We start from the raw sequence: 14682 nt of genomic DNA on the forward strand, positions 1-14682 counted from the left end.
GAAACACTGATTACATATGTATCATACGCTAGTGTGGTGTTCGTCCGCTAGTCTGCCATTATAGTGAGGGATTCGGCCTTGTCTCAGTACATACCTACGGCTGCCAGCTGTCTCAGTTTGACTCAGTCCGATTAACTGTTTGTCAGACTCCCGCCGCCGCGTGTCCTCAACGCCATCTGGTATTGAATTCGATCAATTGTCCCGCTGAATGGCGGTCAGCCTGACGAAGTTGTAGCTCCCAACGGAGAAATAACGCGTATTTTGTGTCCGTTTAATTCCAGTTTGAGCTCTATTCGTTCTTCGCTTCACCACCTCCCTAGTTCCAAAGGACTCTCATCTTGCCCTCTATCTGGCCCTGTTTTGGCTCCTGTATGACCCTCAATTCGACCTCACTCTAACCATGCAACCCCTTGTCTCCCAGGTCGAGACGGTGGAATGGGCGTACGAAAACATCGCCGAGCAGGGTGCCACCGACAAGGAGCTCAACAGCATGGCCGACTACCTGTCCCGCCAGCAGCTCGATCTGGTCATCAACCTTCCGATGCGCAGCGGCGGGGCGCGGCGCGTCAGCTCGTTCCAGACGCAGGGCTACCGCACCCGGCGCATGGCGGTCGACTACGGCGTCTGCCTGGTCACCGATGTCAAGTGCGCCAAACTGCTGGTCGAGGTGAGGCTGGGTGGAGGGGAGATGGGTAATGCTGCCTTAGTGAAGGGCTCTCCGTCGGTATTTGTGTAGGTCTCAGGTGTTACTAGCTAGTTAGTTAACTGATCATAAGACGGCAAAGGTCTACATGAGCATGCTAATTTTAAGTGCACATGATTAATTCACATGAGGAAATTTTACATGATAAAATGTCTTTAAAGCGAATAGAATAACCAAATGGCCTGATATTTCTTAGCAAAAAGACAAAACAAAAAACATCGGCTTCTCTTGTCGGGTACTGGTCTCTTTGTGTCTAATGTTATTCGCACATGCTAGGTTAAAATGTTTTTTCTTCATTCCTACATAGCTCAGCGTGCGGTCGCACTGTGTTCTCTGTTACCGGGTGTTGGTGCCCTTCTGCCCAGCCGTTAGGTCGCTATCTGTGACCGTTATCTACCTAGTGCGCACCCCGCGCCGATAATATCTGAGTCGGATAACGGACTGAGTCATACGGAACTGACTGACGTGTCGGTGATCCGCGGACTGACGGCTGCAGACCGGTGCAGGCCTGGCAGATACGGCTCTGCGCGATTGTTCATGCCAGTTTGCCGTTCTGCCATAATGATCATCTGTTTGCTTACATAACTCCCCATTCATTCCACCCTATTCTTGGCCGGTTACCTGTTTTCCGTCCCTCTGATTTTTTTAAAATTTCTTTTAGTGTGTCTGTTTTCAGTATCAATCATACTCTTGGCCGTTTCTCTTATGTCCGTGAAGTTAGCGTCAGCAACAGCAACGAATACAGCGTCGGATTCAGAATCGCTTAAAAAACTTATTTTAGGTCAATTGGGGGACGGGGAGCAAGAATATGACTGTCACGGGTTTTCTATGTATTTTTACCAATACTCGGCAATTATCAAGCACCTAACACTGTTCTTCCAAAAACTCCCCAAAACCAACATCCCTCTCCTTCCCGATTTTCTCTGGACTAAATCTCTCGCGACACAGTTATACATCACGTGACATGCCGCTTGAGATCTTTCACCAATATAGGTTACACAGAGCGTGACATCACTCCCCCTTTCCAGAAAAAAAACTTGTTTTTTTATACCCATCATCACCAATCTTTGTCGACATGCTCATAACCACCACCGCCATGACCCGTAACGCGGAGATAAGACGGTGCGTTCTTCATTTCTTCATCTACCCGACTCGACCATACTTCAGACGGCGCGACTCATGTAGTCGGCCTCCACGTTGTCCGCTCCCTTGATGGCCATGATATGCATGCGGTAGCTCTGCAGGAACAGGGCCCACCGCATAATCCGATCGCTCAGCAGTTTTGCCTTGTTGAGGAAGACCAACGGCTGGTGATCAGTCTGTAAGACAAATGGCCTCCCGTACAAATATAACTGGAACTTCCTCACGCCCCAGACCACCGCCAAACACTCTCGCTCCATCGTAGAGTACTTCCTCTCACGATCTGATAACTTCTTACTTGCGTAAGACACCGGGAAGAGATCACCGTCATGACTCTGTAGCAGAACGGCGCCGATGCCCTTATCAGAGGCGTCCGTCCGTAAGACGAACTGCTTGTCCATTTCTGGCAGTCTTAGGATCGGCCTCGATGCTAGCAGTCCCTTTAGACCATCGAAGGCCTTGTCCTGAGCCGCTCCCCACTGCAGCACCCTTGGTGACCCCTTCCGCGTCAGGTCTGTTAATGGCACCGCCACTGCAGCGAAGTCGGGGATGTAGTTGCGGTAGAAGTTGGCCAGCCCGAGGAAAGACCTCAGCTCAGTCTTAGTCCTCGGCTTCGGCGCTTCCAGGATCCTGGAGACGTTGTCTTCAATGGCAGTGACGACCCCCCGCCCGATACGATGTCCGACGAACTCCACGCACGCCATTCCTATGACACACTTTGACGGTCTCGCCGTCAGTTCTGCTTCTTGCATGCGGTGAAGTAGGACATTCAGAGTGGACACGTGTTCCTCCCAGGTCTTGGTATGCACCAGTATGACATGCCGCTTGAGATCTTTCACCAATATAGGTTACACAGAGCGTGACATCACTCCCCCTTTCCAGAAAAAAAACTTGTTTTTTTATACCCATCATCACCAATCTTTGTCGACATGCTCATAACCACCACCGCCATGACCCGTAACGCGGAGATAAGACGGTGCGTTCTTCATTTCTTCATCTACCCGACTCGACCATACTTCAGACGGCGCGACTCATGTAGTCGGCCTCCACGTTGTCCGCTCCCTTGATGGCCATGATATGCATGCGGTAGCTCTGCAGGAACAGGGCCCACCGCATAATCCGATCGCTCAGCAGTTTTGCCTTGTTGAGGAAGACCAACGGCTGGTGATCAGTCTGTAAGACAAATGGCCTCCCGTACAAATATAACTGGAACTTCCTCACGCCCCAGACCACCGCCAAACACTCTCGCTCCATCGTAGAGTACTTCCTCTCACGATCTGATAACTTCTTACTTGCGTAAGACACCGGGAAGAGATCACCGTCATGACTCTGTAGCAGAACGGCGCCGATGCCCTTATCAGAGGCGTCCGTCCGTAAGACGAACTGCTTGTCCATTTCTGGCAGTCTTAGGATCGGCCTCGATGCTAGCAGTCCCTTTAGACCATCGAAGGCCTTGTCCTGAGCCGCTCCCCACTGCAGCACCCTTGGTGACCCCTTCCGCGTCAGGTCTGTTAATGGCACCGCCACTGCAGCGAAGTCGGGGATGTAGTTGCGGTAGAAGTTGGCCAGCCCGAGGAAAGACCTCAGCTCAGTCTTAGTCCTCGGCTTCGGCGCTTCCAGGATCCTGGAGACGTTGTCTTCAATGGCAGTGACGACCCCCCGCCCGATACGATGTCCGACGAACTCCACGCACGCCATTCCTATGACACACTTTGACGGTCTCGCCGTCAGTTCTGCTTCTTGCATGCGGTGAAGTAGGACATTCAGAGTGGACACGTGTTCCTCCCAGGTCTTGGTATGCACCAGTATGTCATCGATGTACGCAGTTATGTTGGGTAGACCTTCCAACAGCTTCCTGACCCCCCTGACTAGTGTTGCTCCCGAGTTGACCATTCCAAATGGCATGCGGAGAAACTCATATTCTCCATCAGGTGTGACGAATCCTGTCTTCTGCACGTCTTCTTCCCTGACAGGGAACTGCCAGTACCCCCGGCTGAGATCGATCTTGCTGAAGTATCGATCTTTGCCTAGGTCCTGGAACACGTCTTCGATCTTGATCATCGGCTCAGGGTCTACTATCGTTACTTGATTTAGCTTACGATAGTCGACACACACGCGGTTACTGCCATCCTTTTTCCTCACCAGTACCACGGGGGCCGCGTAAGGTGACCGAGACTGGCGTATCACTCCCATATCGAGCATGTTCCTGATGTCCTCGCGGAGGGACTCCCTCATGCTATATGGCAAGGGGTAGGGCTTGCATCGGATCGGCTGTGGGGACGTCACCTCGATCCTGTGCTCAATGAGTTTGGTGCGTCCGGGTTTGTCTGAGAACACTGCATGGTAGGTTTTGATCACCTCTTGCGCTTGCAGTCGCTCCTTCCTTGACAATCCCTCCCCGATTTGTACGTCTGCCAAAGATTCGTTGCCTCCTGGAACCACAAATTCCAGTAGGTCGTCATCCTCGATGGCTTCTTCTGGGGCTGCCTCGCTTCTCTCGATCACAGCCACTGCCACCACTTCCATGAGTGCCCCGCTGACACTGGCACTGACGTCTGACCTGTTCTCCTGAACGGTGCGGTCCATGTAGCGTTTCAACATGTTGATGTGGTAGGTTTTCACCTTTCCGTTGACAATGATTCCGTAGTCACACTCATTTGTTTTTTCCTGCACGCTGTACGGACCTTGCCATTGCATGAGAAGCTTGTTGCTGGTTGATGGGAGAAGAATTAGGACTTTATCACCGGCTTCCAGCTTTCTGTTCCTCGCTTTGCGGTCGTAGTTGTACTTGTATCGTGACTGGGCCTTCCCCAACTCCTTTTGCGCCAGTGCCATCGTATCCTCTAGCCGCTCACGGAGCTCAAATACATACTGGTAGCTCGTCTTCACCTCAGCCGTCTCGCTTTCGCTGGTCCAGAGCTCTCGTAATATCCTCATCGGTCCGCGCACCGTTCTGCCGTACAACAGCTCGAAAGGCGAGAACCCAGTGGATTCTTGTGGGACCTCTCTGTACGCGAACAGCAGTGCATTGATGTAGCGGTGCCACAGTCTTGGCTGCTCGCTACTGAGACGTTTCAGCATCATCTGTAGCGTGCCGTTGAACTTTTCCACTAAGCCATTACACATGGGGTGGTATGGAATGGTTGTTAAATGGCGTATATTGAGTAGCTCAGAGACCTCTTCCATGCAGTTGGATACGAACTGTCGTCCCAGATCGGTGAGGATTTCATCGGGAACACCGAGCCTGCTATACAAGTCGATCAGAGCTTCAGCTACAGCTTCGGCAGTGCAGGTCTTCAGAGGGACTGCTTCTGGATACCGAGTTGCGTAGTCAACGAGGGTCAGGATGTACCGATGTCCCTTTTCGCTGGGCGGGTGAATCGGTCCGATCAGGTCCAGGGCCACTCTCTGAAACGGGCGGTCGATCAGCGGCATCTTACCCAACGGCGCCTTACCAACTGATCCCTTTGGTACAGTCCGCTGGCACACATCGCACGAATGGCAGAATCGGCGCACGTCTGCTCCAAGACCTGGCCAGTAGAAGCTGGATAGAATTCTCTCAGCCGTCTTCTTAGCGCCGACGTGGCCGGCTAGCAGTGATTCATGGGCGACTTTCATGACGTGCTCGCGTAGCCCTGTTGGTAAAACTACCTGTCGGGTACTTTTCTTGGCGCTGCACCCCGAATCATCGAAGACACGGTAGAGAATGCCCCGACTTTTTTCGTACCTCACCATCTTTCCCTCTCTTTTCCTTGCCTCCCACCCATCAGTGAGTTTCTTCAGAGTTTCGTCCTCTTGTTGGAGTTTAATGAGCTCGTCTCGGGTCACAGTGGTACCGCCGATGAGGTCACTTTGTCTGAGCACCCCGCGTCCCTTTTGTGACTGAGCCCGGATGATCGCGGCGCCTCCCGTCTGGCTTGCCGGCTCTGTCGCGCGCCACTCGGGATCCGGGTCGTTCGGAGCGCGAGCTCCAGGAACTTGGCCGATGATGAGGTCGTATACGGCGTCGGGCAAGCACAGAGCCTTGACTTTTCCTATCAGGAATGGCGTGTTTACGCATATCATGGCCACTGGTACGCGGCGCACGGTGTTGTCAATCAGGAGCATAAGCGATGTTTCTCCCGTCAGCTCCTCGTCCTTGACGAACTCCCGTTTCACCACTACGGTACTACACCCGGTGTCTCGCAGGGTGTTCACCATGACGTCGCCAACCTGACCCTTCACAACGGGCATATTGGTACGTGCGTCCGTTCGACGACTCAAACTTGCGCCATTCACGATGGGAATCGACCTTCCATTGGCTAATTTGAGCTCATTATCGCTCAAACACTCAAGTATGTCTTCTTCTGTCGCCTTATTTCCACGGGCAATGACCGGCGTGGGTGACCGTGGGGATGATGTTAAGGCGGCGGCCGCCTCGTGCGGACCACCTTCGAGCGCTCCGTCGCCCCGATTGCCTTCATTGTTCTCTGTTTCTGACGGCAGAGCTTCAGCTGCAGCTCCCCTTGGCACCCAGCCCCTGCGATCGGAATCTGTGTTGCCCGGTCCATTGGTACCTCTCGGGACGGTCCCATTATTGTACCGCTGAGCCATTTGAGAATCACGCTGGCGGCACTCTACAGCGCGGTGCCCCAACCGGTTGCAGTTGTAACATCGTATACGGCTCTGGTCCCGCCGATTATACACGGTACCGTATGGTCCGCCGCTACGTCCTGCACTTCCTGCTTGAGTGGTAGACTCGTCCCCCCTTGGCTGCGAAGATGCGAGTGACCGGTCGTGAGCAGCGAGATATTTGTCCGATATTTCTACCACTTGGGGAAGATCCGTCGGCGTTCGCTCTCTGAGATGCACGGCAAGGTCACGGGGACAGCTGTTCAAGTACTGTTCTCTTATCATCAAGTCTCGAATGCCAGCAAAAGTCTTTGCTGTGTCTGACAGTTCTATCCATCTGTTAAGGTATCCAGTCAGTCTCGAGATGAACTGTTTTGGGCATTCGCCCGTCTCAGGCTTTGATGAGCGGAATTTCTCCCGGAATCCATTTTCGGTCATAGCATAGCGTGTCAACAGCGCTTGTTTCAGGGCACCGTAGTCCTCAGCGTCCTCATCGGATATCCTGGAATACACTTCCAGCGCTCTTCCAGTCAGCAGTGCGCTCAACCGTGTGGCCCAGCTTTCTGTTGGCCAACATGAGCTCTTGGCGAATCGCTCGAAGCGCTGTAGGTAGCAATCGATGTCGTCTTTTCCGTCCACATATGTCGGTAGTTTCGGAACGGACACTACTTTGGGTGCTGCACCCCCTTGCCTTTGATTTTCCGCTATATGTGCAGCCTGCAGCTCGATGTTTTTCATCTCCAATTCGTGTGCTCTCATTCTCTCTCGTTCTTCTCTTTCACGCTCTTCTCTTTCGCGTTCCCACTCCATCTCTTCCCTCCGTCTTGCTTCTTCCATCTCTGTCCTTCGTCTCGCTTCTTCCCTTTCCTGCATCCTCTCTTCTCTTTCTACCGCCTTTTGAATGAACTGCTGTAACTTCTCTCCTTCTAAGCCGAGCTTCTGTCCTGCTTCCAGCAATCGTTCGAAATTAGGAAGATCCATATTAATTATCTTTGTCGGCTAATCGTTCAGTTTGGTTGCGTTACGTTACTTACCCAGCAAAATTACTCATCTTTCATATCCCGGCTGAGCCCCCAGTGTCACGGGTTTTCTATGTATTTTTACCAATACTCGGCAATTATCAAGCACCTAACACTGTTCTTCCAAAAACTCCCCAAAACCAACATCCCTCTCCTTCCCGATTTTCTCTGGACTAAATCTCTCGCGACACGGTTATACATCACGTGACATGCCGCTTGAGATCTTTCACCAATATAGGTTACACAGAGCGTGACAATGACCTTTATTTGGCCCTAGCTCTTACCCCTTACCCCTTAATCGGCCCTTAAAGGAAGGGGCGCGTCAAAAGTGCCTCAAGGGTTCGTCTGATCGCCAAAATAAGGGTCGCAATCGATTCCTCGGGTCAATATCTAGCCGCAGCCTCGGGTTCCAGATGTGTGCAACTTACCCCTTACCCCTTAATCGGCCCTTAAAGGAAGGGGCGCGTCAAAAATGCCTCAAGGGTTCGTCTGATCGCCAAAATAAGGGTTGCAATCGATTCCTCGGGTCAATATCTAGCCGCAGCCTCGGGTTCCAGATGTGTGCAACTTACCCCTCACCCCTTAATCGGCCCTTAAAGGAAGGGGCGCGTCAAAAGTGCCTCAAGGGTTCGTCTGATCGCCAAAATAAGGGTCGCAATCGATTCCCCGGATCAATATCTAGCCGCAGCCTCGGGTTCCAGATGTGTGCAACTTACCCCTTACCCCTTAATTGGCCCTTAAAGGAAGGGGCGCGTCAAAAGTGCCTCAAGGGTTCGTCTGATCGCCAAAATAAGGGTCGCAATCGATTCCTCGGGTCAATATCTAGCCGCAGCCTCGGGTTCCAGATGAGTGCAACTTACCCCTTACCCCTTAATCGGCCCTTAAAGGAAGGGGCGCGTCAAAAGTGCCTCAAGGGTTCGTCTGATCGCCTATAATAAGGGTCGAAATCGATTCCCCTGGTCAATATCTAGCCGCAGCCTCGGGTTCCAGATGTGTGCAACTTACCCCTTACCCCTTAATCGGCCCTTAAAGGAAGGGGCGCGTCAAAAGTGCCTCAAGGGTTCGTCTGATCGCCAAAATAAGGGTCGCAATCGATTCCTCGGGTCAATATCTAGCCGCAGCCTCGGGTTCCAGATGTGTGCAACTTACCCCTTACCCCTTAATCGGCTAGATATTGACCCGAGGAATCGATTGCGACCCTTATTTTGGCGATCAGACGAACCCTTGAGGCACTTTTGACGCGCCCCTTCCTTTAAGGGCTGATTAAGGGGTAAGGGGTAAGTTGCACACATCTGGAACCCGAGGCTGCGGCTAGATATTGACCCGAGGAATCGATTGCGACCTTTATTTTGGCGATCAGACGAACCCTTGAGGCACTTTTGACGCGCCCCTTCCTTTAAGGGCCGATTAAGGGGTAAGGGGTAAGTTGCACACATCTGGAACCCGAGGCTGCGGCTAGATATTGACCCTGGGAATCGATTGCGACCCTTATTATAGGCGATCAGACGAACCCTTGAGGCACTTTTGACGCGCCCCTTCCTTTAAGGGCCAATTAAGGGGTAAGGGGTAAGTTGCACACATCTGGAACCCGAGGCTACGGCTAGATATTGACCCGAGGAATCGATTGCGACCCTTATTTTGGCGATCAGACGAACCCTTGAGGCACTTTTGACTCGCCCCTTCCTTTAAGGGCCGATTAAGGGGTAAGGGGTAAGTTGCACATCAGCTGCCGGACATTGGTCACGTGACCACATTTTCCGTTTGACCTTGAGTTGGCACCAGATTTTGTCGACAGATGTGGCGCAGCTTATTTTACTGCAATATTTTAGATACTAAATATTTAGACGTGTGGTAGCAAATGATACCGTGCAAATAATATTGAATCATCGGTGACATAGTTACCATTGAAACTCGAATAGCATCAATAAAATACAATTAAACTATTATTACTCTTCCATTGAGTTTATTGTGTTTGCAGGTATAGGTAGAAACTGTAGAGCTGAGCCTGCAGCTTACAGTTGTTCTAATTTCTATAACTCTTAATGCATAAATCAAGGCTACTGAGGGCTGCAAATTTGTTTCACTTATCTCTAATAACTTATACCCTACCTTCATCAACCATTATCTGCAAGAATCTTGCATCAATCATCCCCAGACTTATAAGTTTTTTTTTTTACATGCCTACGCCCCGGCCGCGAGAGTGGGCGGATACGACTCCCTCGCCCTAATAGAGCTATAGCTTCGCGGGAAAAACAAGCATGTGTGCCGTTACGGGACCGGGGACGCAGCGATTGATGCACAGTTTAAAAGTCTCAGGTCAACTGGTGGCCTCTGAGGGTCAGGTCAAGTGTCCCGAGGTCCAAAATACGATTTCGGGTTTTGAGAAATAACTTTGCAAAAAACGGCGCAGAGTCGCGATTTTAGTACCATCATGTTTGTCATGCTCCGGTGCGTCAAATGGTACACTTGTTTGGGTGGGGTCAACATAAGGTGTTCACATCGGGTCAAAGCCAGGTCAGAGGCACTCAGGGCACGAAGTTGGTCGGAGGAGGTTATATCGTATATCATTCGATTCGATAGGCTTCCCGAGTCCATTGGCGACTTTTCCGACTTACCAGTTCAATTTTATCAGGAGTTGACGAAAAAACTTGTGAGTTGTGACCTATGACGTCACGCTAGGTTAAAGATGCAAAAGTGAAGCATTGGGCATTGCAAGAAGTGCATGACATTGCGATTCTATGTGCTTGAGCTAGGTTTAGATCATTCTCGGCGTCAAAATTACAGTTTCCATATTTTCCCCATTGACTTGTAATGGTCACGTCACGCGATCGGCCTGACCTCATGTGACCGCTAGGAGAAATCCGAGATATACAAGTTTTGAGACTTCTAGAGGATACTAGGTCCTGTAAGTATCATCTCGCTGTGACAGCTCCTCTGGCACCGAGGGCATTGCGAAGTTTCGGTATTTTGGGACTATTGCAGAGGTTCACGTGTGACGTCATAAGTCAGTAATCTGACCTGAGACGGAAATGCAATTGGTTTCCAAAGATGCGTATGGAAGCAAAGATAAGGTGTGCCAAATAGCAGCCCTCTAGCTGTAAGGTGTTTTGAGCTATCGCCAGAAGTCGTAAGTGGAGCGCTACTGACTCCTCCGGTCGGCCGCCGGGGGTTAGGAGGCGTGCAGCGTATCGGAAAACCACCTGGTACTTAGCGAATTTTGCCGATAAAAATACGTTTCTTATGCCGACTTATAGCCAAAAGACGACTGAATCTCAAACCAGTCGTATCCTTGCACTAAATGGCTTGGTTTAGACACGATAGGTCTGAAAAGAAAAGGCCCCATGTATTCTCTATGGGCGCCGCGAGGCCGTTGGCACCAGAGTTTCGGGAAGTGCCCTCGCCACAACCGCACGTGCAGATTTGGTCACGTGACCAAGCGCATTTGCCGCCACTGTATTTATATAGGTACACTGTGGTTGCACACATCTGGAACCCGAGCCTGCGGCTACATATTGAACGTCTGTATACTTAGCGAATTATTGACATTGACGTTCAGCGACAGATTCGCGGACCCCTAGGAATCCGCTGAAAATCCCTATATAGGGGTAACTTGGGGCGTAGAGTCGCGTGGTGCAATCCGTTAAACCCTACACCTAATACTTATCCCGCCAGAGGGCAGCAAAGTTCCAGCGACAGATTCGCCGGACCCCTAGGATTCCGCTGAAAATCCCTACATAGGGGTAACTTGGGGCGTAGAGTCGCGTGGTGCAATCCGTTAAACCCTACACCTAATACTTTTCCCGCTAGAGGGCAGCAAAGTTCCAGCGACAGATTCGCCGGACCCCTAGGATTCCGCTGAAAATCCCTACATAGGGGTAACTTGGGGCATAAAGTCGCGTGGTGCAATCCGTTAAACCCTACACCTAATACTTTTCCCGCTAGAGGACAGCAAAGTTCCAGCGACAGATTCGCCGGACCCCTAGGAATCCGCTGAAAATCCCTATATAGGGGTAACTTGGGGCGTAGAGTCGCGTGGTGCAATCCGTTAAACCCTACACCTAATACTTTTCCCGTTAGAGGGCAGCAAAGTTCCAGCGACAGATTCGTCGGACCCCTAGGATTCCGCTGAAAATCCCTACATAGCTATGTGTACCCCTATGCATAGGGGTAACTTGGGGCGTAGAGTCGCGTGGTGCAATCCGTTAAACCCTACACCTAATACTTTTCCCGCTAGAGGGCAGCAAAGTTCCAGCGACAGATTCGCCGGACCCCTAGGAATCCGCTGAAAATCCCTATACAGGGGTAGCTTTGGGCGTAGAGTCGCGTGGTGCAATCCGTTAAACCATACACCTAATACTTTTCCCGCTAGAGGGCAGCAAAGTACAAGCGACAGATTCGCCAGACCCCTAGGATTCCGCTGAAAATCCCTAAATAGGGGTAACCTGGGGCGTAGAGTCGCGTGGTGCAATCCGTTAAACCCTACACCTAATACTTTTCCCGCTAGAGGGCAGCAAAGTTCCAGCGACAGATTCGCCGGACCCGTAGGAATCCGCTGAAAATCCCTATATAGGGGTAGCTTGGGGCGTAGAGTCGCGTGGTGCAATCCGTTAAACCCTACACCTAATACTTTTCCCGCTAGAGGGCAGCAAAGTTCCAGCGACAGATTCGCCGGACCCCTAGGATTCCGCTGAAAATCCCTAAATAGGGGTAACCTGGGGCGTAGAGTCGCGTGGTGCAATCCATTAAACCCTACACCTAATACTTTTCCCGCTAGAGGGCAGCAAAGTTCCAGCGACAGATTCGCCGGACCCCTAGGATTCCGCTGAAAATCCCAACTTAGGGGTAACATGGGGCGTAGAGTCGCGTGGTGCAATCCGTTAAACCCTACACCTAATACTTTTCCCGCTAGAGGGCAGCAAAGTTCCAGCGACAGATTCACCGGACCCCTAGGAATCCGCTGACAATCCCTACATAGGGTTAGCTTGGGGCGTAGAGTCGCGTGGTGCAATCCGTTAAACCCTACACCTAATACTTTTCCCGTTAGAGGGCAGCAAAGTTCCAGCGACAGATTCGTCGGACCCCTAGGATTCCGCTGAAAATCCCTACATAGGGGTAACTTGGGGCGTAGAGTCGCGTGGTGCAATCCGTTAAACCCTACACCTAATACTTTTCCCGCTAGAGGGCAGCAAAGTTCCAGCGATAGATTCGCCGGACCCCTAGGAATCCGCTGAAAATCCCTATATAGGGGTAGCTTGGGGCGTAGAGTCGCATGGTGCAATCCCTTAAACCCTACACCAAATACTTTTCCCACTAGAGGGCAACAAAGTTGCAGCGTCAGATTCGCCGGACCCCTAGGATTCCGCTGAAATAGGGGTAACTTGGTCGCCGGACCCCTGGGATTCCGCTGAAAATCAATACATAGAGGTTACTTGGGGCGTAGAGTCGCGTGGTGCAATCCGTTAAACCCTACACCTAATACTTTTCCCGCTAGAGGGCAGCAAAGTTCCAGCGACAGATTCGCCGGACCCCTAGGATTCCGCTGAAAATCCCTATATAGGGGAAACTTGGGGCGCAAAGTCGCGTGGTGCAATCCATTAAACTCTACACCTAATACTTTTCCCGCTAGAGGGCAGCAAAATTCCAGCGACAGATTCGCCGGACCCCTAGGAATCCGCTGAAAATCCCTATATAGGGGAAACTTGGGGCGTAAAGTCTCGTGGTGCAATCCGTTAAACCCTACACCTAATACTTTTCCCGCTAGAGGGCAGCAAAGTTCCAGCGACAGATTCGCTGGACCCCTAGGAATCCGCTGAAAATCCCTAAATAGGGGTAACCTGGGGCGTAGAGTCGCGTGGTGCAATCCGTTAAACCTTACACCTAATACTTTTCCCGCTAGAGGGCAACAAAGTTCCAGCGACAGATTCGCCGGACCCCTAGGATTCCGCTGAAAATCCTTACATAGGGGCGGGAAAAGTATAAGGTGTAGGGTTTAACGGTTTGCACCACGCGACTCTACGCCCCAGGTTACCCCTATGTAGGGATTTTCAGCGGATTCCTAGGGGTCCGGCGAATCTGTCGCTGGAACTTTGCTGCCCTCTAGCTGGAAAAGTATTAGGTGTAGGGTTTAACGGATTGCATCACACGACTTAACGCCCCAAGTTACCCCTATGTAGTGATTTTCAGCGGAATCCCAGGGGTCCGACGACCAAGCTACCCCTCTTTCAGCGCAATCCTAGGGGTCCGGCGAATCTGTCGCTGGAACTTTGCTGCCCTCTAGCGGGAAAAGTATTAGGTGTAGGGTTTAACGGATTACACCACGCGACTCAACGACCCATGTTACCCCTATATAGGGATTTTCAGCGGATTCCTAGGGGTCCGGCGAATCTGTCGCTGGAATTTTGCTGCCCTCTAGCGGGAAAAGTATTAGGTGTAGGGTTTAACGGATTACACCACGCGACTCTACGCCCCAAGTTACCCCTATGTAGGGATTTTCAGCGGATTCCTAGGGGTCCGGCGAATCTGTCGCTGGAACTTTGCTGCCCTCTAGCGGGAAAAGTATTAAGTGTATGGTTTAACAGATTGCACCAAGCGACTTTACGCCCAAAGTTACCTCTATGTAGTGATTTTCAGCGGAATCCCAGGGGTCCGGCGACCAAGTTACCCCTATTTCAGCGGAATCCTAGGGGTCCGGCGAATCTGTCGCTGGAACTTTGCTGCCCTCTAGTGGGAATAGTATTAGGTGTAGGGTTTAACGGATTACACCACGCGACTCTACGCCCCAAGTTTCCCCTATGTAGGGATTTTCAGCGGATTCCTAGGGGTCCGGCGAATCTGTCGCTGGAACTTTGCTGCCCTCTAGCGGGAAAAGTATTAGGTGTAGGTTTTAACGGATTGCACCAGGCGACTCTACGCCCCATGTTACCCCTATGTAGGGATTTTCAGCGGAATCCTAGGGTTCCGGCGAATCTGTCGCTTGAACTTTGCTGCCCTCTAGGGGGAAAAGTACTAGTTGTTGGGTTTAACGGATTGCACCACGTGACTCTACGCCCTAAGTTACCCCTGTGTAGTGATTTTCAGCGGAATCCTAGGGGTCCGGCGAATCTTTCGCTGGAACTTTGCTGCCCTCTAGCGGGAAAAGTATTAGGTGTAGGGTTTAACGGATTACACTACGCGACTCTACGCCCTAAGTTACCCCTATGTAGGGATTTT

At 51.4% G+C, this 14682-nt stretch overlaps 1 protein-coding gene across 1 annotated transcript in view; it reads left to right on the top strand.

The window, feature by feature from the left end:
• The window catches only part of LOC122371145 (CAD protein-like), a 117663-nt gene that overhangs the window by 76626 nt on the left and 26355 nt on the right, over positions 1–14682 (top strand). Inside the window, exon 29 of the mRNA XM_043347276.1 lies at positions 422–667. Within this exon, the coding sequence (XP_043203211.1) occupies positions 422–667 (246 nt within the window). The remainder of the gene's footprint in view (positions 1–421; positions 668–14682) is intronic.

Source organism: Amphibalanus amphitrite, unplaced genomic scaffold (assembly GCF_019059575.1).
Source record: "Amphibalanus amphitrite isolate SeventyFive unplaced genomic scaffold, NRLGWU_Aamphi_draft 001210F_arrow, whole genome shotgun sequence".
NCBI classification, from domain to species: domain Eukaryota; kingdom Metazoa; phylum Arthropoda; class Thecostraca; order Balanomorpha; family Balanidae; genus Amphibalanus; species Amphibalanus amphitrite.